Genomic DNA, 26,383 nt, shown 5'->3' with positions numbered 1-26,383 from the left:
ATCTATTTAATTTTGCATGAGACAGACTGCTGAAATAACGGAGCTATAAAGCAGACCACCACATGTGCATCCTTTAATTGTTTAAGAGTAGCACTTATCTCTATCATTCCAGTAGGAGGAATTGTGACTTCACTCTCTTAGCTGCAGGATGCAAATTCACAGGGCTCTACTTGGCCTTTCCAATTATAATAATGCTTGCTCCACATGTCAGGGAATGGATATGAAAGTTCTGCATCTGTAGATTATATTCTTCTAAGTTATGCATTCAGGTGCCAGAGAAATGACCACAGGATGAGAAAAAAATGTACTCGCTGTGAAATGGACTTAGACTACTACCCCATTTATCACTTGGCTTCCATTAACTCTACCCTACCATTGAGGCCTTAATGGAATTTTGGTGTCAGCTGAGAACCATATCTAATATCACACACACACACACACACACAATTGGGAGTGTCTCATTCCCAGATGCAGTTATCCTAGTAAATGGCCATAAGTGTCTTTGGAGAAAGATAAAAGGAGTCTTTTCACATACTACAAACATATGCTGTGTTATTGCATGGTCTCCCCTTTAATAAATATGCCATGTGGTAGGGCGCATGCCTGTAATCCCAGTACTTTGGGAGGCCGAGGCAGGTGGATCACAAAGGTCAGCAGTTCGAGACCAGGCTGGCCAACATGGTGAAACCCTGTCTCTACTAAAAAGACAAAAATTAGCCAGGGTGTGGTGGCACATGCCTGTAATCCCAGCTACTTGGGAGGCTATGGCAAGAGAATCACTTGAACCTGGGAGGCAGAGATTAGAGTGAGCCGAGATCATGCCACTGCACTCCAGTGTGGGCAACAGAGTAAGACTCCATCTAATAAATAAATAATAGATGATGCTTCTTCTGAAAAGTAACTCTGGTCTGGAAAGCAGGTGAAAAATTGTGACTTTTCTCTATATTTGCCAATATCAGCTTTCTGCTCAATCAATCTTGAACCTTTTGTATATTTAAGTCATACATTTCATTATTACCTTTCCATTTACATTTCTCCCAGGAACATCATGGTCTATTAGCCATCACCAAATATCCCTGTGGGCCAAGACCTCCAGGTTGTAATTTTCACTTTTTTTTGCTGTTTTGTAGTTTTTGCCTATTTTGTGACTGCTGCCTATTTTGGCTCTTTTGTAATTGCTGTCACAGTAACTATGTCCCCCTTTTGCCTCCAACACTGTAGTGGCAATAGTAGGCCTCCCCTGGCCCAGTATCCTATAATCCCCCATTGATGCATAGGAACCCTACTTCATAGAGGCATTGCCTGCCCAACTCCGACCTAGACAGGACAGTGACCGCCAAAATTCTCAGCAATTCCAGGGGCTCGCTCACTAGTATATTCCTAACTGAACTACTGAAGTCTACATAATCTGGGATTTCTCAGGTAATAGAGCCACCTGACTGGTTTTCTGGCCTTATATAATATATCCATTCTTACTTGCACACCTCATTATCCTGAATCTTTCCTTAGTACTCTGCCAAAACAGTTTGAGCCTCTCCATACAATTTTCCTTAGTTCACAATATTTCCAAACTTCATAAAGTCCCTCCAGAGGAACATCAAAGGGGTTCCAGGCATCCTTTGTCAAGGACTTAAATCGTGGACAAAGGGAGAGTGTCTCTGTGGTTGGCAGCTTCCAAGATTCCTAATGATCTCTGCCTCCTGATGTTCATGCCACTCTGTAATCTTCTTCTTGAGAGTAGCCTGAAACTATTAATATAACTTGCTTCCAACTGATGGAATTCGGCAAAAATGATGAAATGTGCTTATGTGATTACATAAGATGGTTACTTTCACTTTCTCATAGACTCTCTCCCTTGCTAGGTTTGATGAAGCAAGCTGCCATTCTGGAAAGACCCAGATGGCAAGAAATTGAAGGTGGCCTCTGACCAACAGCTAGCAAGGAACTAAGGCCCTCAGTCCAAAACCCACAGGGAACTGAATGCTGCCAACAACCGTGTGAGCTTGGAAACATGCCATTCCATAATTAAGCCTTCAGAGAGAATGTATCCCTGGCTAACACCTGGACTATAGCTTGTGAAAGATGCTGAAGCAGAGGACCCAGTTAAACTGTGCCCAAAATTCCTCACCCCAGAAACTGAAAGATAATAAATGTGTGTGCATGTTTTTAAGACACTACATTTGTGGTGATTTATTATGCAGCAATAGATAACTAATACAACCTCTGTGTCAACAAATTCTTTCTAATTAATCTTATATCATGTTTTCTGTGATTCAAAATGGTCAAAATCCATTCCCAGGCATGTTCACCTCATTCCTGTTGATAAAAGTTAGCCAGCACTTTGGTGAGTAATCTTTTCCTTTCCATTACAGGGACAGTCCTTCCTTTCTTGGACCACACTGATACTTGGCCCTAATGATTCTCTGAAATCAATGAGTTGAAACATGTGGGCAAATTTCAAGAACAAGGCAAAACATTATCTCAGATGAAATCTGTGCACGGTCTCTATGCAAAAGAAGTTTGCTCTTTTCTAGCAAATTTCAAAGGTTCAGGGAACCTGGGGATTCAATGTTCTTATGCGCATCTATCCAAATTTCCCAATCCCAAGCCCTAGAATATGTTTAGTCCTCACAAGAGTTCTAACTTTATCACAGGAATCTTTGCCAAGGCTGTAAATTCAATCCTTTTAAAATCTGCCACCATTATAATGAAATCTTAGGCCTGACTTTCAGCATCCCTCATTTTCTGTGGGTGTACTGAAAATTGCAAGAGATGAGAATCTTTTTAAACTGGTTGAAGACCTTCTGACTTTAAAACTATATTTTGAGTTGAACATTGACCTACCTGACTCTGTCATTTCTTCTGGGTTTCCATGACCAATCACAGCAATCATACAATGTCTCAATCTTTATAATTATCTTTAATTATAATTATCCATTTATTAATAAAACACTACTGATATCCCATTCCAACCTATCCAAAGTGAAAGTTTTTTAGTTTGATATACCCTTGCTTGTCTATTTTCATTTTTGTTGCTGTGCTTCTGTGCTTTTGTTGTCATATCTAAGAAATCATTGTTAATCCCAATATGGAGAAATATTTTTCCCTGTGTTTTCTTCTAGGAGTACTATAGTTTGAAGTCTTATGTTTAAATCTTCAATGTATTTTAACCTACTTTGAGTTTATTTTTGTGTATGCTGTAAAATAATATTTCAGCTTTATTCTTTTGCATGTGAATATTCAATTTTCACAACACAATGTGTTGAAGAGAGTATCCTTTATCCATTATGTATTCTTGGTACCCATGTCAAAGATCAGTTGACCATACATGAGTAGGTTTATTTCTGGGTTATCTATCATGTTACATTGGTCGATGTGTATGTGTTTATGCCAATATCATATTGTTTTAATTACTGTAGCTTTGTAATATATTTTGAAATCACAAAGTATGATGCCTCCAACTTTGTTCTTTCTCAAGAGCACTTTGGCTATTTGGGGTCTTTTGTGGTTTCATATAAATTTTTAGAACATTTCTCTATTTTTATTAAAAATGCCATTGGGATTGAATGAGGATAGCATTGAATCCATATATTCCTTTGGATGGTATGGATATTTTCACAACATTAAGCTTTCCAATCTATGAACACAGGATGTTTTTCCATTTATTTGTATCTTCTTTAGTTTTATTCATCAACGTTTTAATGTTTGCATATATCCTTTGCCTTCTTGGTTTGGTTTATTTCTATTTTATTATCTTTGATGCTTTTGTAAGTGGAATTGTTTTCTTAATTTCCTTTTCAGATGGTTCATCGTTAGTATATAGAAACTCAACAAATTTTCATAGGTCAATTTTGTATCCTGTAACTTTAATGAATTTATTCATTCTAAGTTTTTTGGTAGTGTTTTCGGGATTTTCTACATATAGTATCATGTCATCTATGAAAAAAATACTTTTACTTCTTCCTTTCTGATTTCATTTGAATGTCTTGTGATTTGATTTAAGTGCCTTGTATTTCTTTTTCTTGCCTAACTGATTTGGTTAGAACTTCCAGTACTGTTATTAGTCCATTTTCACATTGCTGTAAAGAACTATCTGAGACGACTGAGTAATTTATGAAGAAAATATGTTTAATTGACTCACTGTTCTGCAGGCTTAACAGGAAACATGACTTGGGGTGGGGTGGGTCTCAGGAAACTTACAATCATGGCAGAAGGTAAAGGGGAAGCAAGGACCTTCTTCTTATGGTGGCAGGAGAAACAGTGGGGGGAGAAGTGCTATACACTTTTAAGCCATCAGATCGCATGAGAACTCACTCACTATCAGGAGAACAGCAAGGGAGAGATCCCCACCCATAGTCCAGCCACCTCCCACCAGGTTCCTCCTCTAATTCAACATGAGATTTGGCTGGGGACACAAAACTCATGTTGATCTTAGAGGAAAGATTCTCTGTTTTTCACTGCTGTATATAATAGTAGCTGCAGGTTTGTCATATGTGACCTTCATTATGTTGAGGAAAAGTTCTCCTATACCCAGTTTGTTGAGAGTTTCTATCAAACTATAAACTTCTGCACAGCAAAGGAAATAATCAATACAAGTGAAAGACGACCTGTGGGATGGGAGAAAATAGTTGCAAATCATATGTCTAACAAAAATAAAAAACTCCTACACCTCAATAGCAATAAGTAAATAAACAAATAATAATTACAAATGAAGAAAATACTTGAATTGCTATTTCTCCAAAGAAGACATATGAATGGCTAACAGGCATATAAAAAGGTGTTCAACATAACTAATCATCAGGGAAATGCAAATCAAAACCACAATGAGATGTCATTTCACATCTGTGATAGTGGCTATTATAAAAAACATGGAAGGTAAGTGCTGCGGGGGAGGAGATGATATTGGAACGTTATACACTGTTGGTAAGAATGTAAAATTTGTAAAGATGAAAAACAGCATGAAGCTTCCTTAAAATAAAAACAGAACTACCATATGATCCAGCAATCTCATTTCTGCATATGTATCCAAAAAAGTGAAATCAAAATCTTGAAGAGATACCTGCACTGCACTTCCACGTTCGCTACAGGATTATTTACAATAGTTAGGATATAGAAACAACCAATGGACAAATGGGTAAAGAAATTATGATAAAACTCTCAACAATTTCTTTATATGTCATAAAGAAATTTATATATATATAGAATATTATGCAATGTTCATATATATATATATATATATATATATATATATATATGGAATATCGTAATGGGATATTACTCAGCCTTAAAAAAAGAAGGAAATAGTGGCCAGGCACGGTGGTTTATGCCTGTAATTACAGCACTCTGAGAGGCTGAGATGGGTAGATAAGCTGAGGTCAGGAGTTCAAGACCAGGCTGGCCGATATGGTGAGACCTCATCTCTACTAAAAATACAAAAAATTAGCTGGGTGTGGCAGTGCACACCTGTAATCCCAGCCACTTTGGAGGCTGAAGCAGGGAGAATTGCTTGAGCCTGGGAGTCAGTGGTTGCAGTGAGCTGCAATCGTGCCACCGCACTCCAGCCTGGGTGACAGAGTTAGATTCCATCTCCAAAAAACAAAACAAAAAAACAAAAAAAAAACAAAAAAAGAAGGAAATACTATCATATGCAAAAACATGAATGAACCCGGAACCAGGAGAATATTTTACTAAATGAAATAAGCCAGGCACAGAAGAACAAACACTGCAAGATTCCACTTACAGGAGGTAACTAATATATCAATCTCATAGAAACAAAGATAGAAGTATGGTCTTGCACGCCAAGAGATTCCCCAAGGTTGGAGTTACAGGTGTGTACAATAAGGTAAGAGCCATTGTTAGTGCCTTGTCCATCCCTCGAACCCTACCATCCCTGTGCCCTCTGAGCAATTTCAACCTGCCATATCTGCCTCTCTGTGCTGGTGGACTTCTACCAGAGATAGGAAAGGTCATTTTGCCCACAAATGGCAGACTAGAGGGGTAGGTGGGAATAGGGCCACTACAAACCCTGAAGAGCAACCCTCAACCAAGGATGGGAAAATTGACATGGATGAATCCAGGCTTTTCTGCCTCTGAGGTGTGGGAACTATGAGTCACACATTTCACAGCACTTGCCAGAGATTCCTCTCAGGATGAAGCTTCAGTGTTCCACTGTGGTAACTGGCCTAACAATGTACCTTTATTTTTTTTTTAATCATATTACCCTGAGTATTAAAAAAGAAAACTAAAAACTGGAAAATACTTCTATTCAAACCTTGGTCTTAAAGTCTGTCCCTGGAGGAACACAAGCTAAAATAAGTTTCAGCATGTTTAAGAATGATGGTTACTAAGGAAAGACAGTGGAGCCCCAACAGCAACTCCTCCAGGAAGGAAGGGAAGAAAAGGAAAACTATTGCATCAAATCAGGTATCAGTGGCAATACATGGTTACAAGACATTTGATATGTTTCTTTTGGTGTAGGCATTTCAGCTAAGGTCACATTTTTATGGTCCTTAAAATCAAAATTTTATAAAACCCATTGTAATTTTAGTCTTGAGTTAGGGTCAGAAATGAAAAGACATCATTTTGAAAGAAGACTACATATAACCAGGAGTCAAGTGTGTATCAAAAATATACACACCTGAAAGAGCTGCAACTCACAGAAACAAAGTATCTGCAATACCAACAGTATCAGCCCTAGGCAAGAACCTTGGCTCTTCACTGGGAAACCACAGCACCAGGAAGAAGGGTCTGAAACACAGTGAAACTTGCTAGACAGGAGGGTGACTATGGAGAAAGGAGAGGCTCCCTGGTTCAAGATGAAACACCAGACCCAAACTGTAAGATACAACATAGAAACCTAATGCCGAGCTACTGTTAAACTAATAGTATAACCTTAAAAGAGGCAGACATTTTTTAAAGGGGCAGAAATAAAAAGAAATAAACAGGAAAAATAGCCAATTAGAAATTTTGCAAGGGAAAAATATATTCACTGAAGGTTTTAAAGACACAAATAAAAGGAATAAACTGTGAAATGGACCCAATAAAGAAAATAGTTGTAAATTAGAACAAAACGTTAAAGAATTTTCCTAGAGCCAGAGAAATTTCCCATAAGGATATTAGTCTATGCCTTTTGCTCCAGTGCCCTCTCTAGATTTAGCATTTGTCCTCTAACTTTAATTTTTAGTCTGCTCTGTTAAAATATGACAGGAAGGATTTGGCACTTTCATTTTGTATTCCAACTTCTGCCAAGGTCTTTTCTAGTAGTATATGAGCTACTCCCCTAAAAACCCAGCTGGGTGTTCCCTATAGTTTCCGTGAACAGAAGGACACTAATACCTCTTTTTGAAGGATACTATCCAGGGAACTTGCCACAAAAATAAAGTACACTCCTAAGCAAGTGGCTCAGGATAGCCATCTCTCTGCAGCCATAGATGGTAATGCGAAAGCAAACAACATTGCTGCCAGGGCCGGCCCCACTCACCAGCCCTGCCATGGCTCTTGCTGTGACCTGAGAATTCCATGAAACCTTCAGACCACTAATTGAAGAGAACAGTGGAGGAAAAATGAGAAATTATAGCTTAACTGTACAGGAAAAGTAAGTAGGAAATAGAGGTTGAGCAGTCCTATCATAGAACAGATATAAAGAGAGGTCCGACTGTTCCTGTGATGATAATTTGTCATTTTTTGTAAGGTGTAAGTCTACAACTACTTATTTTATTATTTGACTTTTTTTTTCAATCAAGCTTTTGGCATAATGAGCTCCAGAAAACAAAATGTATGATAATGAAAATTATTAAATTTTCATTTTTCAAGGAAGTTAATGATGAACATGAAACTTGCACAATGTTTGTTGAAAGTTACCATCTATTGTAATGGCTATTGAGAGGGGAGACCCCCTTGCTTCCTTCTGTTTCCCGATCCCCACCTCCTCCCTCTCCTCCCCTCCAGTCCATATATGACAAGCCCACAGCTAACATCATCCTCAATGATGGAAAACTAAAAGCTTTCTCTCTAAGATCAGGAACAAGACAAAGATGTACACTTTACCACTTCTTTAAACATAGTATTGAAAGTCCTAGATGGAGCAATTAGGCAAGAAATCAAAGACTTCTAAATGGGAAAGAAAGAAATATAATTCCAAGGTATACATTTTTAATTCTAAGATTTTTTTTTTGTGCATGTACAAAAAAGGAACTGAAACCTATTAATATGTTAATCCATCAGTAGAAGAAAAAATTTCCAATTACATGATGTCAGTTTTATATCAATTTTACCAATTTTTCAAATAGAAAAATGAGTTAATTCAAATAATGGTTAGATTGTGTTCATCCAACTCATGAAGTAAAAGTAAAGCTTTTAAAAGTTCTTTCTAACCAAGTGCAGTGGCTCACACCTGTAATCCCAACACTTTGGGAGGCCAAGGCAGGTGGATCACCTGAGGTCAAGTGTTCAAGACCAGCCTCACCAACATGGTGACACTCCACCTTTACTAAAAATACAACAATTAGCTGGGTGTGGTGGTACACACCTGTAATCCCAGCTACTCAGGAGGTGGAGGCAGAAGAATCGCTTGAACCTGGAAGGCAGAGGTTGCAGTAGGCCAAGACTGTGCCACTACACTCCAGGCTGGGTGACAGAGTGAGGCTCTGTCTCAAAAAAAAAGTTATTTCTGTTAAAGATGAAATATCTGACCTTTTAGTATGTGCTATTGAAACTCATTTAAAAAGGTAAAATTTTAAATTATTTGTTTTGCAGTTAGTAACATAAACACAAGTTTTAGTGGGGCACAGTGTCACAGTAAAAACTTAGGGTCTTACTACATTAAGAAATCTGTGAGCCGGGCGCGGTGGCTCAAGCCTGTAATCCCAGCACTTTGGGAGGCCGAGGCGGGTGGATCACGAGGTCAAGAGATCGAGACCATCCTGGTCAACATGGTGAAACCCCGTCTCTACTAAAAATACAAAAAAATAGCTGGGCACGGTGGCATGTGCCTGTAATCCCAGCTACTCAGGAGGCTGAGGCAGGAGAATTGCCTGAACCCAGGAGGCGGAGGTTGCGGTGAGCCGAGATCGCGCCATTGCACTCCAGCCTGGGTAACAAGAGCGAAACTCCATCTCAAAAAAAAAAAAAAAAAAAAAAAAAAAAGAAATCTGTGAAATGTAAAAACAATTGAAATCTTTTGTGGTACAAACATAATTAAAAATATTCAAGCAATCAGAGATACTTTATCAAAACAAAAGCTATAATTGATAAACTTTGCAAACTTTTTTATGTAGACAGAATAACTGACCTACTAAACTTGTATGATGAATCTCATCTTGAATACTAAAAACACTTCAGCATAGCAATACACACGTTCTCTCTTTTTGTTCCCTCTCATTGATCATTCTTTACATATGTTTGAGTCTTTGAAGAAGTACTTTGTAAATGAACCAAAATTTCTTACAATTATATTGAACATTTCTATAAACAATTTCTCTAGATTTTGATTGCTTTTGTGGAAAATTAAAGGGAAATATATAATCAAAGTATTAAACAAATGGAGCAAAAAATGCTTCAGCTTTTAAAGCTTTGAGAAAATCACAATGATTAAAACACAACTTACAAATAGGAAGACACTGAATAATAACATTTATCCCTACAAAAGTAAGAAAGAAACTAAACAAATTAAGCCATGCATGCTCAGTGATGGAGAAGATATAATTTAAAAATTTAAAAATTATGCTAGAATATCTCAATTTTCTGGAAAGAACATTTGGGTGTAGTTATTATTTTTGATTGGATAAATAGATATTCTGTTATAATAAAGTTAAATTGAAGACTAGAATTTTGCATTATTTAAATCTGGCAAAACATTTAAAGGAATCACAAATAGAGAAAATATATTTGATTATTTTTGTCATAAAATATTTTAAAGAAAGGTTTTCTGAATGGAAGCTAAAATATTTACATAATTCAGTTTAAAAAAAAGTTACAATTGAGAATAGCCTCCATGTAGCAGAACTTACTTAGCACATACTAGTTATCTCAACCTATGAAGAACTATTTTCTCAATATCAGAGAAGAGTCCATTGAGGTGTCAATAATTTCAAATGTGCTAACCATAAAATGCAACTGAAAGGAATACTGTAGGCAATTTCATAAAAATAAGAGCAATCAAAACAGGTATTTTTTAAAAATACATTATTCAGAAAAAATATCAATGACATGGTATCAGAAATAAATATAACTAAAAAGCTCATTAAAGTACATTAATAAAGGCCAGGCATGGTGGCTTATTCCTGTAATCCCAGTACTTTGGGAAGCCAAGGCAGAAAGATTGCTTGAGCCCAGGAGTTTGATACCAGCCTGGGTAACATAGGGAGACCTCATTCCTATAAAAATACAGAAATTAGCCAGGCATGGTGGTGCACACCTGTAGTGCCAGCTACTGGGCTGAGGTGGGAGAACCACTTGATCCCAAGAGGTCACGCTACCACACTCCAGCCTAGGCACAGAGCAAAACCCTGTCTAAAATGTTTTTTTTAATTTTAAATCTAAAAATACATTAATATATAATAAAAATTGTCTACTTATTTTTAATGTTCAGTGAATACAAAGAAGTCCTTTTTTTTTTTGCTTTAGAGAGCAGGATATATAGTTTTTAGAAAGGTTTCATAGAATGCTTTTAGAATAGATCTACTTTATCAGACTATCGACAAGTAATAAAAGTAATTTTAGCCAATAAATTAGTATTTTAAGTAATCATATAATTTTAATTATTCTTGCACTCTTTTTACTCTCAAAAGTATTTCATTTGCATGGTAAATTACATGGGTGCCTTCAGAATATAAAATACAGAGACAAAAATATTAAAAACTTGCAAAAACAGTTAAGAAAAACTGAATCTAATTGTAATTCCAGGTAAAGAGAATGGAAGACAAGTCTGAGAAGCAGTATGTAAAGATACAACTGCTGGGCCAGGTGCAGTGGCTCACGTCCAACACTTTGGGAGGCCAAGGTGAGTGGATCACTTGAAGTCAGGAGTTTGAGACCAGCTTGGTCAACATGGTGAAACCCTGTTTCTACTAAAAATACAAAAATTAGCCAGGCGTGGGCGTGCGCCTGTAATCCCAGCTACTTGGGAGGCTGGGGCTGAGGCAGGAGAATCAGTTGAACCCAGGAGGCAGAGTTTTCAGTGAGCAGAGATCTCACCACTGCACTCCAGCCTGGGTAACAAAGCAAGACTCCATTTCGAAAAAGAAAAAAGAAAGAAAAAGATACAATTGCTGAAAGCTTTTTCCATTTAAAAAAATATATAAAATGTTATATCTAGAGCCCCTTCTGAATGCCAAGCAAAACATATTAAATAATAATAATAATAAAATCCAAACTACATTCATGGTAGAAAAACTGTAGAAAATTAAAGAAAAACAATCTTAAAATTAACCACAGTTATTGCTGAAAAGAATTTGCTCAAACATTTTTCCAGAGGCTCCACTCACAGCAAGACAACTCTGAAAAGCATGAAGAAAATTAGAGGAGTCACACTGACTTCAAGACTTATTATAACATTAAAATAATTAAATGGTGTGTTTTTTACAAAAGGATAGATAGATAGATAGATAAAATAGAAGAGACAGTGGAGAAATAGAGCCAAACAAATATAGCCAACTGATACTTGACAAGAGATGCAAGTCAATTTAATGGAGAAAGGATGCTTTTGACAACAAATGTTGTAGAACAATTGGATATTCATATACCAAAAGTTAAAAACACCCAATGTGGACACATTCCTCATACCTTACACAAAAATTAATTCTAAATAGATCATCAACATAAATACGAAAGCTAAAATCATATAACTTCTCAAAGAAAACATGTACAGCTTTGGGTCTGGCACATTTTTATGACCAAACACCAAGAGCACAATCCACAAAAGAAAAATTGATAAATTGAATTTTACCAAAATTTAAAACTTGTATTCTGTGAAAAACATTAAGAGACTGGAAGGATAAGTCATGCATATATACATATGTGTGTGTGTGTATATATATATATGTATATGTATATTTAAAGGTGAGTTTATGAAGCGTTAACTCACACCATCACTAGGTCCTACAATAGGCCATCTGGAGGCTGAGGAGCAAGGAGAGTCAGTCCAAGTTCCAAAACTGAAGAACTTAAGAGTCCAATGTTTCAGGGCAGGAAGCATCCAGCACAGGAGAAAGATGGAGGCTAAGCCAGTCTCTCTTTTTCACATTTTTCTGTCTGCTTCATATTCACTGGCAGCTGATTAGATGGTGCCCACCAGATTAAGGGTGGGTCTGCCTTTCCCAGCCCACTGGCTCAAATGTTAATTTCCTTTGGCAACACCCTCACAGACACACCCAGGATCAATACTTTGTATCCTTCAATCCAATCAAGTTGACATCCAGTGTTAACCATCACAATAAGCATATGAACAGATGCTCAACATCACTAGTCATTAGGGAAATGCAAATTAAAATTACAAAGAAATACCACTACACATTTTTAAATTATTAAAATTTTTAAAAAAACATTTGACAATACCAAGTGCTGGTAAAGATGTGAAGCAACTGGAAAACTCTCATACATTGCTGGTAATAGCATAAACTACTCTAGAAAATAGTTTGGCAGTTTCTTACAAAGTTAAATATCTAGATCCTGGTGTGCAAATGCCATTCTCCAATAAAAGAATTAAGACTCCTTGAATAAATGGTTACTTCCAGTGTTGGGGTGGGAAAAATGTGAGTTTTGAACATACCATGATGCCAGAAACTTAGGAAGTTCTTAAGAAAAAAAAAATGGAGTCATATTTAAAAGACATAAGAACCAATCTGAAACAGTTCCCAATTGCCAAAACTTCAGCAGGTTGAGTAAAAAATAGTAACAGTATTGGAGTGTGACAGAAATACAAAATTTAAAATGAAAATCCGTGAGTGCACAGGAACACAAATAAATGTTTGATGAAGTAAATAAATGGGAGAGAAGGAACAATTCTTTCTTAAAGAAGAATTCTAATTAATAAAGGTGATGGGAAAGAGGAAAACAAAAAATTATAAAGCCACACTAATGTTAATTGCTGCAGGCAGCATGCCCTCATGAATACTCGAATTAGTGGACAAGAGTTTTAAGAAAAACAAGATATTTGCATAGCTTCAAAGTATCTCCTACAGAATATTTCTGTAGTGGTAATTAAAATATGTCCACAAACTCGTCAAGAGTTCTCCTCTGGCAGGTGAAGTTTCATTCATCTCCCCCGTTGAGTGTGGGGCCAGACTTACTTAAAATTGATAGAGTACAAAAGGAAAAAAAGAATAACTTTATGGTGGAGAGACCTGTCAGATATCACCTTAACTAAGCAATCACGTTAACATCACCAGTAAAAGTCATTGACATCACATGTCCCGCAGTCAGAGGGGCACATCATCTCTGTGGTATTCTTCCCAAAATCCATTAACCTAGTCTAATTATGAGAAAATGTAAGACAAACCTAAATCAAGGAATACTGCAAAATACCTGACCAGGACTCTTCAAAACTGTCAAGGTCATAAAAGAAAAGGAAAGACCAAGAATTTGTTTCAAAGTGAAAGAGATGAAAGAAACAATGATTAATTACAATGTGGTATACTGGACTGGGTCTTGAAACAGAAGAAAGGACATTAGTGGAAAAACTGGAAAAATCCAAACGAAGCCAAAAGTTGAGGTGATAGTATTGTAATAATGCCAATTTCCTACTTTTGATCATTGTACCATGATTATGTAAGATGTAAGCATTAGTGGAAGCGGAGTGAAGGGTGTATGAAAATTTTCTGTACTATCTTTACAACTCATTGCTATGTCAAAAGTTATTTCACAATAATAAGTTAAAAATATAACCAAAATAAAAAAAATTAAAAAATAAAAAAAATATAACCAAAATAAACTGGACTTTTAAAAGCTATTCCCTATGTCCCTAATGGGTCAGAGTTTTCTTCATGAGCTTTCCTTAATTATTAGGTTGGTGCAAAAGCAATTGTGGTTTTTGCCTTTTTTTTAAGTAATGACAAAAACCGCAATTACTTTTGCACCAACCTAATATTAGAAACACTCACTTGAATCTATCCAACATGTATTTAGGAAATTGGATGTGCCATTTAGGAACTGGTCCAACAGTGTTACTTTAAGATCATCTTTTCACCCAGAAAGGTAATTTCATCCCCCCTCAGACTGTCCCTGGAAATTTCGATGAATGAAACTTTTTCCATTGCAGGAAGCACCTCTTTCATAAGCTGTGGCAAGCAGAACGTCTTCTGCAATGCCTTTGGTGTTGTCTGTGGCCCCAGCTCCTGCCCATGGCCTCTGCAGCACCCCACACTGTGAAGCCAGACCCTGTCTGAGCTCTTTCTCAGCCTGCTGCTCTGTCTCTGCTTCCCCTTCCTTTGTCCTCTCTGTCACCCACCAGTGTTTCTTACACAGACGTTCTCCACAGTCTGCTGTGTTCTCATTCATCCTCACTGTTTATACTCTGACCCTCAATTTAGGCATAGGATCTGCAGATTTTCAAATTTGAAGAGAGATGGAACTGCCGTTTCTCCTCATGTCTCTCATAAAGAGCTTCTCTGAGCTGACAGTCTTCAGTAAGGCCATTCATTAACCCAGCATTATGCACTGCCTCCTGGGTGTCAGGCACAGGCTAGGAACTGGGAGTGGGATACAAGGATAAGCAAATCAAATGAGGAGGGACGAAACAGGCTCTTAAGGGACCATGTCCTCTTTCTCCTCCCACTCTGGGAAGCTTGGATCAGCAGAAGTAGGAGAAAGCCAGTGGCAAAAAAAAAATCCTCTTTAAAACTAATCTGGAGGTCCTGAGATGCTCCAGGCCTACTTGTGCAAATGGGTAGAAACAAGCAGAGAAGCAGTTACCTTTTATGCTGTATTCAAGGGAAATATTTGTTCAGGAATACAGATTTTCAAATGAGATGCTAAAATTCATAACCACTCACCTAAAATCATTAATCAAGCCAGAAAACTTTTAAAAGTTCTTGCCCTGTTTTTAAAAAGCTTTAAGTAAAAACCAAATGTAGAGATTTTCTGAGACTTCTCACCTACCAACCTTAGAATTACTTCATCATTATTTTAGAGTTATATACATTCATAAAAATTAATTTACTCTGAAATGAAAAGTCCATTTTATCATTATGTGTCCGATGCTGATGTTTTAAAAACAGAAAAAACTTCCCTAAGATAAAAGTGATTCTTTTTGCCTTTCTTTTGGTTTTAACATTCCAAAATTAGATGAATTGGAGGATTGCTTTTACTCTCAGGTTCATTAGCTTACCTTGTTCGGAACTAGGGAGGTTTTCCTTCAACTCTTATTTTGCTTGAAATGAAAGGTGAATGTGTGTGTGTGTGTGTGTGTGTGTGTGTGTGTGTGTGTGTGTGTATGATCCTGTGTATGATCATTTATGTATAATTAAATTTATTACCTCTCAAGTAATTTACTTTGAAAAGAGAGTCCTATCTCTTGAAAATTAGTGTCTTCTTGCTTTACTGACTTTTCTTTAAAGGGTGAGGACATAAAAGGCTACCAGGAAAAAAAAGTCACAGTCGAATTAACACTGCATTTAGTCTTAAGCACACAAAAGAATCCACAGGTCTAGGTAGCATAACATAGTGGGTAAGGGGAGGAACTCTGAGACCAGGTGACTTGGGTTTCAATCCCAGTTCTATCACTTTCTAGTTGTGTGACGTTGGCCAAGTTATTTAGCCTCTGTATGCCTCAGTTTCTTCATTTGCAAAATAGAGGTAATAAAAGTACATGCTCATAAGGTTGTTGTGAAGTTTAAATGTAGTAATTATAAATAAATCATTTGAACGTTTCCTAGCACAAAATACGAAGTGCGTTTGTGTGTGTGTGTGTGTGTGTGTGTGTGTAGCAGTTACTATTTTCAATCATTTTCTGCAGTCACAAGGTGAAACTAAGTTAAATGATGACTCAGTCAACCAATGTTCAGATTAACTGAAGCTACCAAAGAACATGGACCTCAGTACCATGTTAGCTGCTTTTAAAGAGAGTGGACTCAAAGAGAGTGTACTCAAGCACTTCCCTGGGCCTCATTATTGAACTAATATCAGTATGTTCAAAAATAGGGAGAGGATTAGAAACCAAATCCTTCCAACATTTGCATCTCTAGATGTAGAGCTAAGGATTATGAAATAAACAAATGGAGTGAATTTGGAAATGATGTATCAACTGCTTCCTCCTATGATATGAATACTGGGAGTTATCAAGAATCTGCCAACCAAACGCTAGGGAGATATTTTCCTCCAGACACCAAAGAGAAGCAACAGCTCAGGATGACTAAACTCTGCGATCCCCCAGAAAGTAAATTGTCGCCATTTCTCATCACCTTACTGTTAGCAGTTTTACTTGCTGAATACCTCATTGGTATCATTGCAAATGGATTCATCACGGCTATACATGCAGCTGAATGGGTTCAAAATAAGGCAGTTTCCACAAGTGGCAGGATCCTGGTTTTCCTGTGTATATCCAGAATAGCTCTCCAAAGCTTCATGATGTTGGAAATTACCATCAGCTCAAACTCCCTAAGTTTTTATTATGAAGATGCTGTATATTATACATTCAAAATAAGTTTTATATTCTTAAATTTTTGTACCCTGTGGTTTGCTGCCTGGCTTAGTTTCTTCTATTTTGTGAAGATTGCCAATTTCTCCTACCCTCTTTTCCTCAAGCTGAGGTGGAGAATTTCTGGATTGATGCCCTGGCTTCTATGGCTATCCGTGTTTATTTCCTTCAGTCACAGCATGTTCTGCATCAACATCTGCACTGTGTATTGTAACAATTCTTTCCCTATCCATTCCTTCAACTCCACTAAGAAAAAGTACTTCTCTGAGACCAGTGTGGTCAGCCTGGCTTTTTTCTATAACCTGGGGATTGTGGTTCCTCTGATCATGTTCATCCTGGCAGCCACCCTGCTGATCCTCTCTCTCAAGAGACACACTCTACACATGGGAAGCAATGCCACAGGGTCCAAGGACCCCAGCATGGAGGCTCACATGGGGGCCATCAAAGCCACCAGCTACTTTCTCATTCTCTACATTTTCAATGCAGTTGCTCTGTTTATCTACCTGTCCAACATCTTTGACATCTACAGTCTGTGGAATATTTTGTGCCAGATCATCATGGCTGCCTACCCTGCCAGTCACTCAATTCTACTAATTCAGGATAACCCTGGACTCAGAAGAGGCTGGAAGCGGCTTCAGGTTCGACTTCATCTTTACCCAAAAGAGTGGACTCTGTGACCAGCACCCAAGAAGACCACAGGACCTAGATCTCTCTCTTCTCTCCTCTTTTCTTCTCCAACCCTGATCTGACCCTTTCATCTGATGTGGCTTTTTATATAGGAGACTGATCATTTCTTTTTTGCTTCATGGGTACAGTCTTAGTGGTGCTTGTCATATTCTTTACCTGAGCCCTCTACCTCCCCTGGCTCTGTCTAAAGCAGTAATTCTATGCACTGGTTACACATTAGAGTCTCTAGGGTTGATTTTTTAAAATACCAATCTTCATGCCCAATCTCAGCTCTACTAAGTCAGAATTTCTAGTGTGAGAACTTAGACAATTGTCTAAGTTCTCCAGATGATTCTGCTGTGCAGCAGGGTTGTATAGCCACCAAAATAGAAGAATGTTCTGAAACTTGAGTTTCTGACAACTCTCTTTCTCCCTCCACATGCCTTTTAAATTACTTGGGAAGTTTTCTGAGCAAAAATTTGAAATGCGTTTATCTCCATCTTCCAAAGATATAACCAAAATAATGTGGAACTATCTATCAAAATTAATAATGCATAAAATATCTTTCAACCTAAAAATTACTAAGAATTTTTTTCTAAGCATGGTTGAGTATACATAAGCAAAAATATGTACAAGAGGATCTTCATAGCTGCACTATTCATTCATGAGGGGAACTGAATGTCTGAAATGAATATTATGTTAATCTTTTTTAAATGAGATAGATGCATGTATCCTGAGATGAAAAGATTTCCAACACATAGTGCAAAAGCAAGGAGATGTTTTATGATTCCTTTTGTATTTCTTTTTTTCGTAATATTTATATATTTGTGTGCATATATATGTACATACAGTTTCTAGACAAATATACCAAAAACAATTCACAGAGGGCTTCTGAGCAGTGTCACTGGGTATCTGGGGAATAAATGAAATAGTTACAATTTATTTTATGCCTTTATGCATTGTTTGAACTACTTAGAACATGTATTCACTAATTTCAAAATTTTGAAAGATTTATATTGATTTTGAAAGAGAAAATGGTAAGTAAAAAGGATTTGAGAGAAAGGATTGTGCATATTGATTTATTGATTGACTCTCTCACTATTGGTTTTTATTAAAAATGCAAACAAATCACAAATTAAGCATTAAGTGAATCACTCTCCTATCACTACCTCTTATTTTTCCATTTTATTTGCTCAAGGGTTGCCATGGGAATATCACAGGTTTTGAATCCATTGACACCCCTATATTCTCTGTCCCTCTATCAGGCATCTCCTCTCTTCCTTTCATATTCAGTTTGGATTATTGGTCAATCATTATACTTACCCTTCAAAAATATCTTTGATATTTACAGATGAAATGAGCTGTATCTGTGATTTGCTTTAAAATAATCCAGCACAGGGCAAAGGAGTAGAGAATGGGGAGGTTCAGATTATTCTTATGCTAATGCTTTTTTAAAACAAGGTTTCAGGCATGTGAAGTTCTTTCTACATTCTATTTCAGAATATGCTTGAAAATTTCCCTAATATAATTTTTACATAAATGAATCATAAATACTCTAATTTTCTGATGCTCCTAAATGTGAAATAATCCCACATTTAAATGACTATTTAACATTCTGTGTTTGCTTCTAAGCTGCTGAGCGTTACTCGAGAGTATTTCATAACTGGATGAGCTCAAGTTCCTACAAATTCATGCTCTTCAGCCTCAAACAAGTAACTTCATTGAGCATTTCCATCCCATATTTCCCTAGAGAAGTCACTCATTAAGTCCCCACAGTGACTATCTCATATCTTTTCCACAGTCTTCAAACCTTCAACCTCTCTTCTCCCTGATCCATTTCAGCCCTTAAAACTTTGACAGGCAACATTAGGACAATCCTCTTTTTCCCATTAGTAAATATACTAATCCACAAATTTCTGCCTATATCCCCAATATTTCAATAGAAAGAGTGCTTTCAATGAAAACAAATTATTAGACACATTTTAACTATGTTCTCCTCCCTCTATATTTTTTCTTCCTCCAAGTTTCACTTTTCTATGTGTTTTGGTTTCTTTTCTTTCATGATTGAGTCTTTCCTTAAATATCTGATGATCCTTGAATGTCAGCACTAAAAAGTCAATTGCCAAATTTTAAAAATTCATTTTTAAACATCTTTTAGAATATAAAATTTATATTAAAACCTCTATGTGAAAGGCAGCTCAAAAGTAGAACATCCAAAGTTGGATTCTTAATTTTCCCCTTGAAACACATTTCCCTCTCAGTTTTCTCCAACTCATTAAATAGTGCCACATTATTTCCATTGGTGAAGCCAGAATGTTAGGAACCATCTATGGCTGTGTCTTCTGTCTTACTCACTTTATGTAATTCATCAGTAAGTCCCTTGCTTCTGTCCTGTGACATGTATAAGTAGAGGATCATTCAGTTATTAGTTGAACAAGTATTGGCTGAACACCAACTATGTGGCATATTCTCTTCCAGGTGCTACGTATGCAACAAATAGGGCTTTTGTCATCATGAATCTTCTACTCTAGTGGAAAAGGACTGATAATAAAAACCTAGAATGAATAGCACATCATGGTGGCCATGTTAGATCAGCCCAGTCAGGAAAGGCATAGATGAGTAAATAAGATATAAAGAAGTAATTGTTAAAAATATAAGTCTAGATAGGAGGAATAAGTTCTAGAGTTCCACAGCACTGGAGGGTGACTTATAGTTAACAATAATTTATCGTGTATTTTCAAATTGCTAGAAGAGAGGATTTTGAATGTTTCCAACACAAAGAAATGTTTGACATGATAGCTACGCAGATTACTATGATTTGATCATCCCATATTGTATATATGTACCCAAATATCACTGGGTCCCATAAATATGTACAATTACTACATGTTAACTAAAAATAAAACAAAACCATGAAAATAAAACATTATAAATATAAACCAAACATTTAGGATAATTACAAAATAAATCTAAGGAAATCAGAACATATTAAATATTGATTTGATAAAAGATTTAAAAAGTTAAAATGGACACAAAAGCTGGTTCATTGAAAAAAGACAGTAAAATTGGCATCATCAGCTTATATAATCAAGAAAGAAAAAAGGCATAAATACATAAAATAAGACTTGAAGGAAAAATAACTACAAATCAGAGAAATTCCAGTACTTTCAAGAAACTATTTTGTTTAACTCCATGCTACAGTTTGAAGACATAGATAAGATAGATGTTCCTAGAAAAATATAATTCACTAAAATTGACTTGAAGAAAATCTAAGCAGAACAATCATCACAGTTGAGCTAGAAAAAGTTGTGAAGAGCCTATCCTCAAGTAATTCTGGCACCAGATGTTCACAAGGGAATTCTATCAACTTTTTAAAAGCAGATAATATCAAAGCTATGTAAATTGTTTCACAGCATGAAAGTTAAAGGAAGCTTCCAAGTTTGTTTTGTGAAATAAATATAACTTAGATATCAAAACCTAACAAAAACTGGCTCCCAGAAAACTACAAAAAAACCTCACTTATCCGTATTTATGCAAAAATACTAAATACAATTTAGTATTAAATTTAAATCCAGAATATAGGTTTATTCCATAAAAGTAAAGCTGGTTTAATACTAGAAGACATATAAATGTAATTTACCATATTAATAATACTAAAGAGAAGAATCATATAATAATGTTCATAAGTGCTGAAAAATAAAATTCAACAGCCATTTTTTTTTTTGAAACAGAGTCTCACTCTGTTGTCCAGGCTGGAGTGCAATGGCATGATCTTGGCTCACTGCAACCTCCGTCTCCTGGGTTCAAGTGATTCTCCTGCCTCAGCCTCCCGAGTAGCTGGGATTACTGACATGCACCACCAGGCCTGGCTAATTTAACAGTTCACATCATTCTTAATGAGAAAACATTATTATTTCCATTAATTTCAGAAAAAAAGACAAAGATGTTTAGACTCACCCTATTAACCGATATTATCCCTACACAGTATTCAGTACAATCAGAAGAAGTAAAATTAATTTAAAAGATTTTTAAAAATTGGAAGTTTCCTGGTGGAAGTATCATTATCTGCAGATGGCTGTATAAATTAAAAACCCAAGAGAAGTGACTAAAATATTATTATAAATAATAAAAGTATGAAGCATGGAAGGAAAGGAATAAAGAGCAACAAAAGATAAGATGCTAGAGCAATAAAGTTAACAAAAAATGAGCACGACTGAAACAGGAAATCTTCCCTGACCGCTTCATGGGACTCACAAAGTGGGTGGCTCATTTACTCAGCCTGCAGCTCTCAATCCCTTGTGGGAAGGGAAGCACGCAGGTGAGTAGGTACAGGGACCAGGATGAGTTCTTCTGGGTGCTGGCAGGAGCAGAACTCTGTGTGGCCCCACAGCAGCATCAAGACGGGTACCCATGACCCCTGGAGCCCCAGAGGGCATGTGTTACAGTGCTCTCTTAGTTTTGCCATACATATGCGGCTTTAGTGTTTAACAGCTCAGTGCGACAGCCCTCTGTATCCTGAGCTCTTGTTCAGCGTCCAGGAACAAGCAGGTCACGGGAACAAATTGAAGATGGTAAATGCAGGAGATTTTATTGCTGATAAAAGTGGCTCTTGGTGGGATGGAGAGCTGGGAAGTGGATGGAGCGGGAAGACTGTCTTTCCCCAGAGATAGGACATCTCCAGCCAACCTCTTCTCCAAGGTCCTGCCATCAAACCGACCCTCTGAAGTCAAGCTGCTGCTTGCCAATGTCAAACTGCTTCTTCTCTTTTCTCCTTCTCTGCCGCTCCACTGGCAGTGGAGCCTGGGGTTTTTATGGGCACAGGATGGGTGGGGGTGGAGCAGGACAGGGTGGTTTTGGAAAAGGCAACATTTCAGCAGGAAAACAGAAATGCATGTCCTCACTTTAGGCTGGGTCCAGGCTTGAGGGTGGGATTTCAAGAAGGACCCCACCCTCTTCTGCCTAGTATTTTGCTGCCTCCCATCCATATCATAATCTATATGAAGACTACTTTTACATGCTTCAGACAGACCAACAGAAGACTTCAACAGGTGAAAGACTACCATGCTATCGAGTAGAAAGTGTGAATGTCATTAGATATAACATTTCTCTAAACGAATCTACATTTAGTGTAATTTAACACAAATGCCAGAAATTTTTTAGACAGATAATAAACAATCTGGAAAAAATGAAGCAAGAATGGCCAGAAACATTCTGAAAATGAAAAAGTAATGAGGAAGGACTAACCCCATGAAATAACATACATGTTATGAAGCTAACAAACACAAAATAGGGTGACAGTGGAAATGAATACTTGAGAATTTAGTAAATTATAAAAGTGGTACTGCAAATTAGTAAAGAAATCATGGATTATTCAATAAATTATGTTAGAACAACTAGCTAGCCAAGTGGAAAAAAATTTTTTGGATGTCTCTCACATCTTATACAAGGCCAAATAAATCAAATAATTCATGGATTTTTTTTAAAAAAAACTATGAAATATTAGAAGAAATTTTGGAGATTTCAAAGTTAATTTTAGAGTTGAAGACCCTTCTAAGCATGGTAAGTGAAAAAAAACAAGCACAAAACAATTTATTTGATCTGGTTATATAAAATAAAAGATACTACATGTCAAAAACTACCCTGAGCAAAGTCAAAGACAAGAAAGAAACTGAGAAATAATATTTGCCACTCACATTCCAGATAAAGTTTAATTTTCTGAATATATTAGGAGCTCATGCAAATCAATAAGAATGATTACTGAATTTAAAAATTGGCAAAGGATCTGAACTGAGTTACAGAAAATGAAATAAAGGTGGCGCTTAAGAAATTCAAAGCTTATAAAATGTGAAAATGTATTTAAAAATAAAAATTAAAAATCATCCATTATCCTTCAATCCAGAGACAACTTTTATTAACATTTTTTAAATAAGTATGTGTGTGGGGGGGAGGAGTTTAACAAAACTGGGTGCATACTAAACATAAAGTTCTTGTAACCTTTTAGTTTTATATAATATTTGGATGGTTATTTGCAATTTATTAAGTTGCTTTCAAAAATTTGTTTAAAAAATGTAAAGGATGCTCAGCCTGACTTACTACAAGAGAAATAGAAATGAGAACTACTCTGAGATGTACTTTTTCACCTATCAGATTAACAAAAAATGTACTTTGCAGGGACATGGATGAAGCTGGAAACCATCATTCTCAGCAAACTGACACAAGAACAGAAAACCAAACACCGCATATTCTCACCCATAAGTGGGTGTTGAACAATGAGAACACATGGACAAAGGGAGGGGAACATCACACACAAGGGCTTCTTGGGGGTTGGAGGAGCTATGGGAGGGATAGCAGGAGGTTGGGAGGACCAAGGAGGGTTAACATTAGGGGAAATACCTAATGTAGATGACGGGGGAATGGATGCAGCAAACCACCATGGCACGTGTATACCTATGTAACAAACCTGCACATTCTGCACATGTACCCCAGAACTTAAAGTATAAAAAAAAAGTTTGATAACACACTGTGCTGATGATCATAGGGACCAGGTGAGCTCATACATGATGGAAGTGTTAATTGCTACTGCCTTAAGTACAGTTTAGTAATATCTATGAGAATTATGATGCTACATACTTTCACTCAAGAATTTTACATGAGAGAATTTATCTCATACATACACTTGAACACATAAAAGGTAACATAGATACAGGTTACATGTTACAGCATTGTTTATAATAGAAACAAATAGGAAAATCACAAAGTATCATCACTATCATAATCTATATGAAGACTACTAATTGATGATACAAGTTTCAATGTAAGAAGTTATAAAGAGAAAATATTAAAAGAGGCTTAAAAAAAGAAAGAAAGAAAAAATGTATTTATGTGTTTGGAATGGCTTCCGAATGCACTATTAGGGGCAAAAAAAAAAATGTTAAAAAAATCAATGCATTTAGTTTACTATCATTTGTATTTAATAGCGTTGTTAAAAATAATTAAACACATGTGTGCTTGCATATACATTAATTTTCTCTAGAAGAATACAATAAGAAATTAATAATATTGTTTTCTTAAAATAGAGGTAGAGAATGGGGAAATATTTATATATTGTTTTTTTCCACAGATGTAAATTATGTGACTGGGAGACAAGAAGCAGGAGGAAGACTTTTCACTGTATACATTTTTGTATCTTCTGAATTTTCAATGGTATTAACATATAATCTATTTCAAGAAATGAATAAATAGAAAATCTGAGCTGTTTTGTGGTATATGCTTGTATTAGTCTGTTCTTCTCACACTGCTAATAAAGACATACCCAAGGCTAGGGTAATTTATAAAGGAAAGAGGTTTAATTGACTCACAGTTTCATAGGGCTGTGAGGCCTCACAATCAACGTGGAAGAGCAAGGGACATCTTACATGGCCACAGGCAAGAGAGAGCTTGGGCAGGGGAACTCCCCTTTATAAAACCATTAGCTCTCGTGAGACTTATTCACTATCACGAGAACAGCATGGAAAAGACCTGTCCCCATGATTCAATCACCTCCCACTGGGTCCTTCTCACGACATGTAGGAATTGTGGGAGCTACAATTCAAGATGAGACTTGGGTGGGGACACAGCCAAACCATATCAGTGCTACTAAAGCTTGAGAATTTAGTCACACTTATTATAATGCTAACAACATCCACTGCCATCCTCTGTGTTTCCAGAACTTCATTTTGTTTCAGTTACAAACATTTTTTTCATATCTGGTCAAGAATTAGTATAGACTATGCAATGGTGATTCTCAAGCAGCCAGGAGTATTCTCAATGTGTGCTAACTTGGATTAAGGGAGGACATATTTCTGTGGCCCAATAAATTTAAGAAATGTTCTCTTGAGCCCCAGTAAACAAGTTGCTATATAATAAACAAAATGTTGCTAATTCACCATCAGCATTGGAATGATAAACCCTAGCAAGCTGCCTCTTTCATTTTTATTATACACATAATAACATAAAATCTCCCATATCACTGGCCATTTAGCAGAAAGAATTTCTTCTACTTCGCACTAGAGCAAGAGTAACAGCCTACAGTTGGGTTGGAAAGGCCAGATTGACATACATGTAAAAAACAAGACTAAAAACAAACTGAAAACAAAATGCTGAGGAAACAGTAATTAAGAAAGTGCTCTGAGAAGAAAATCAGGTTGAATCTTAGAGAAAATTGAATTGACAACAAAAGTAGCAGCAACAACAACCAAATAACCAACCACAGAGCAGAAAATGTCTACAAGCAAGGAATGGTAAGAATACATGTGGAGTAGTTAAATTCAAGTTAAATTCTAAGTCTCTGCCATCTACTCTGCTTATTCTTGAGCAAACAACTAACCTACGCAACTCTTAATTCTCTCATCTATAAAATAAAGAGGATAACAATGCTGACCTCACAAGAGGGTCCTGAACAATAATTAAAATAATACATATCTATAAAATAAATGGCTGATACAAGGTGGTCATACCTATTATTGAAAGCAGCTGTATGGGGGTAACAACTAATGTTGAATCACCATCTCCAGAACTTGACATATGATAAAATTTTCCAAACAAAACTTATTTTACCTTCTATTCCTCTCTGCAAAGTATTAGGTGGAACTCTTCTGAAATAGAGGCACTATTTCTTTTTTCTCTTCAGGAAATTGTAGTGAATCTTTTTAAGGGTCTCATTTTCTGAACTTTAATGTTCATAGACTTCTAAGAGGAGATACATAAAGGCAAAAGAGCCAAAAGCAAGAACAATTGTGAAACTCTCAAGTCAAGAAACAAATACTACAGATCATTTTAATCTATTCCCGGCAGGTTCTGGGCATCAGGCTTCTGACCTGGCGTGGAAAGGGCTTCAGAAGGTAGACCTTCCTAAAGGGAAAAAAGGTGAATGGAACTGCCCCCATTTCCTAAACTAATCTCTAAGACAGTCTGTAAACATGGACACCTGTTGAGGGTCTTCATTGGGCCAATAACTTATCTGTGTTAGCCATCGTTCCTCACATATACCATCCTTAAAAGCTAACAAGTAAGATGACATTTGGTTGACACCCTTTCACAGCCTTCCAG

At 36.5% G+C, this 26,383-nt stretch overlaps 2 protein-coding genes across 21 annotated transcripts in view; one reads left to right on the top strand and one right to left on the bottom strand.

The window, feature by feature from the left end:
- KEL (Kell metallo-endopeptidase (Kell blood group)) overlaps nucleotides 1–26,383 on the bottom strand; it is a 299,932-nt gene that overhangs the window by 190,348 nt on the left and 83,201 nt on the right. The gene's annotated exons all lie outside the window — the stretch shown is intronic.
- Nucleotides 16,255–17,307, top strand: TAS2R39 (taste 2 receptor member 39). The gene has a single exon (XM_012447477.2). The coding sequence runs from the start codon at nucleotides 16,255–16,257 to the stop codon at nucleotides 17,305–17,307; it is 1,053 nt and encodes a 350-aa protein (XP_012302900.2).

The sequence above is a fragment of the Aotus nancymaae genome, unplaced genomic scaffold (assembly GCF_030222135.1).
Source record: "Aotus nancymaae isolate 86718 unplaced genomic scaffold, 86718_ANA_hifiasm-v0.15.2.pri h1tg000002l, whole genome shotgun sequence".
In the NCBI taxonomy this organism is placed as follows: domain Eukaryota; kingdom Metazoa; phylum Chordata; class Mammalia; order Primates; family Aotidae; genus Aotus; species Aotus nancymaae.
The sequence above is the reverse complement of the archived record's forward strand: the minus strand, read 5'-3'. Positions and strand labels throughout refer to the sequence as shown.

Bases quoted from the DNA above. Each gene is read 5' to 3' on its own strand.
- TAS2R39 (XM_012447477.2), top strand. From the start codon at position 16,255: ATGAATACTGGGAGTTATCAAGAATCTGCCAACCAAACGCTAGGGAGA.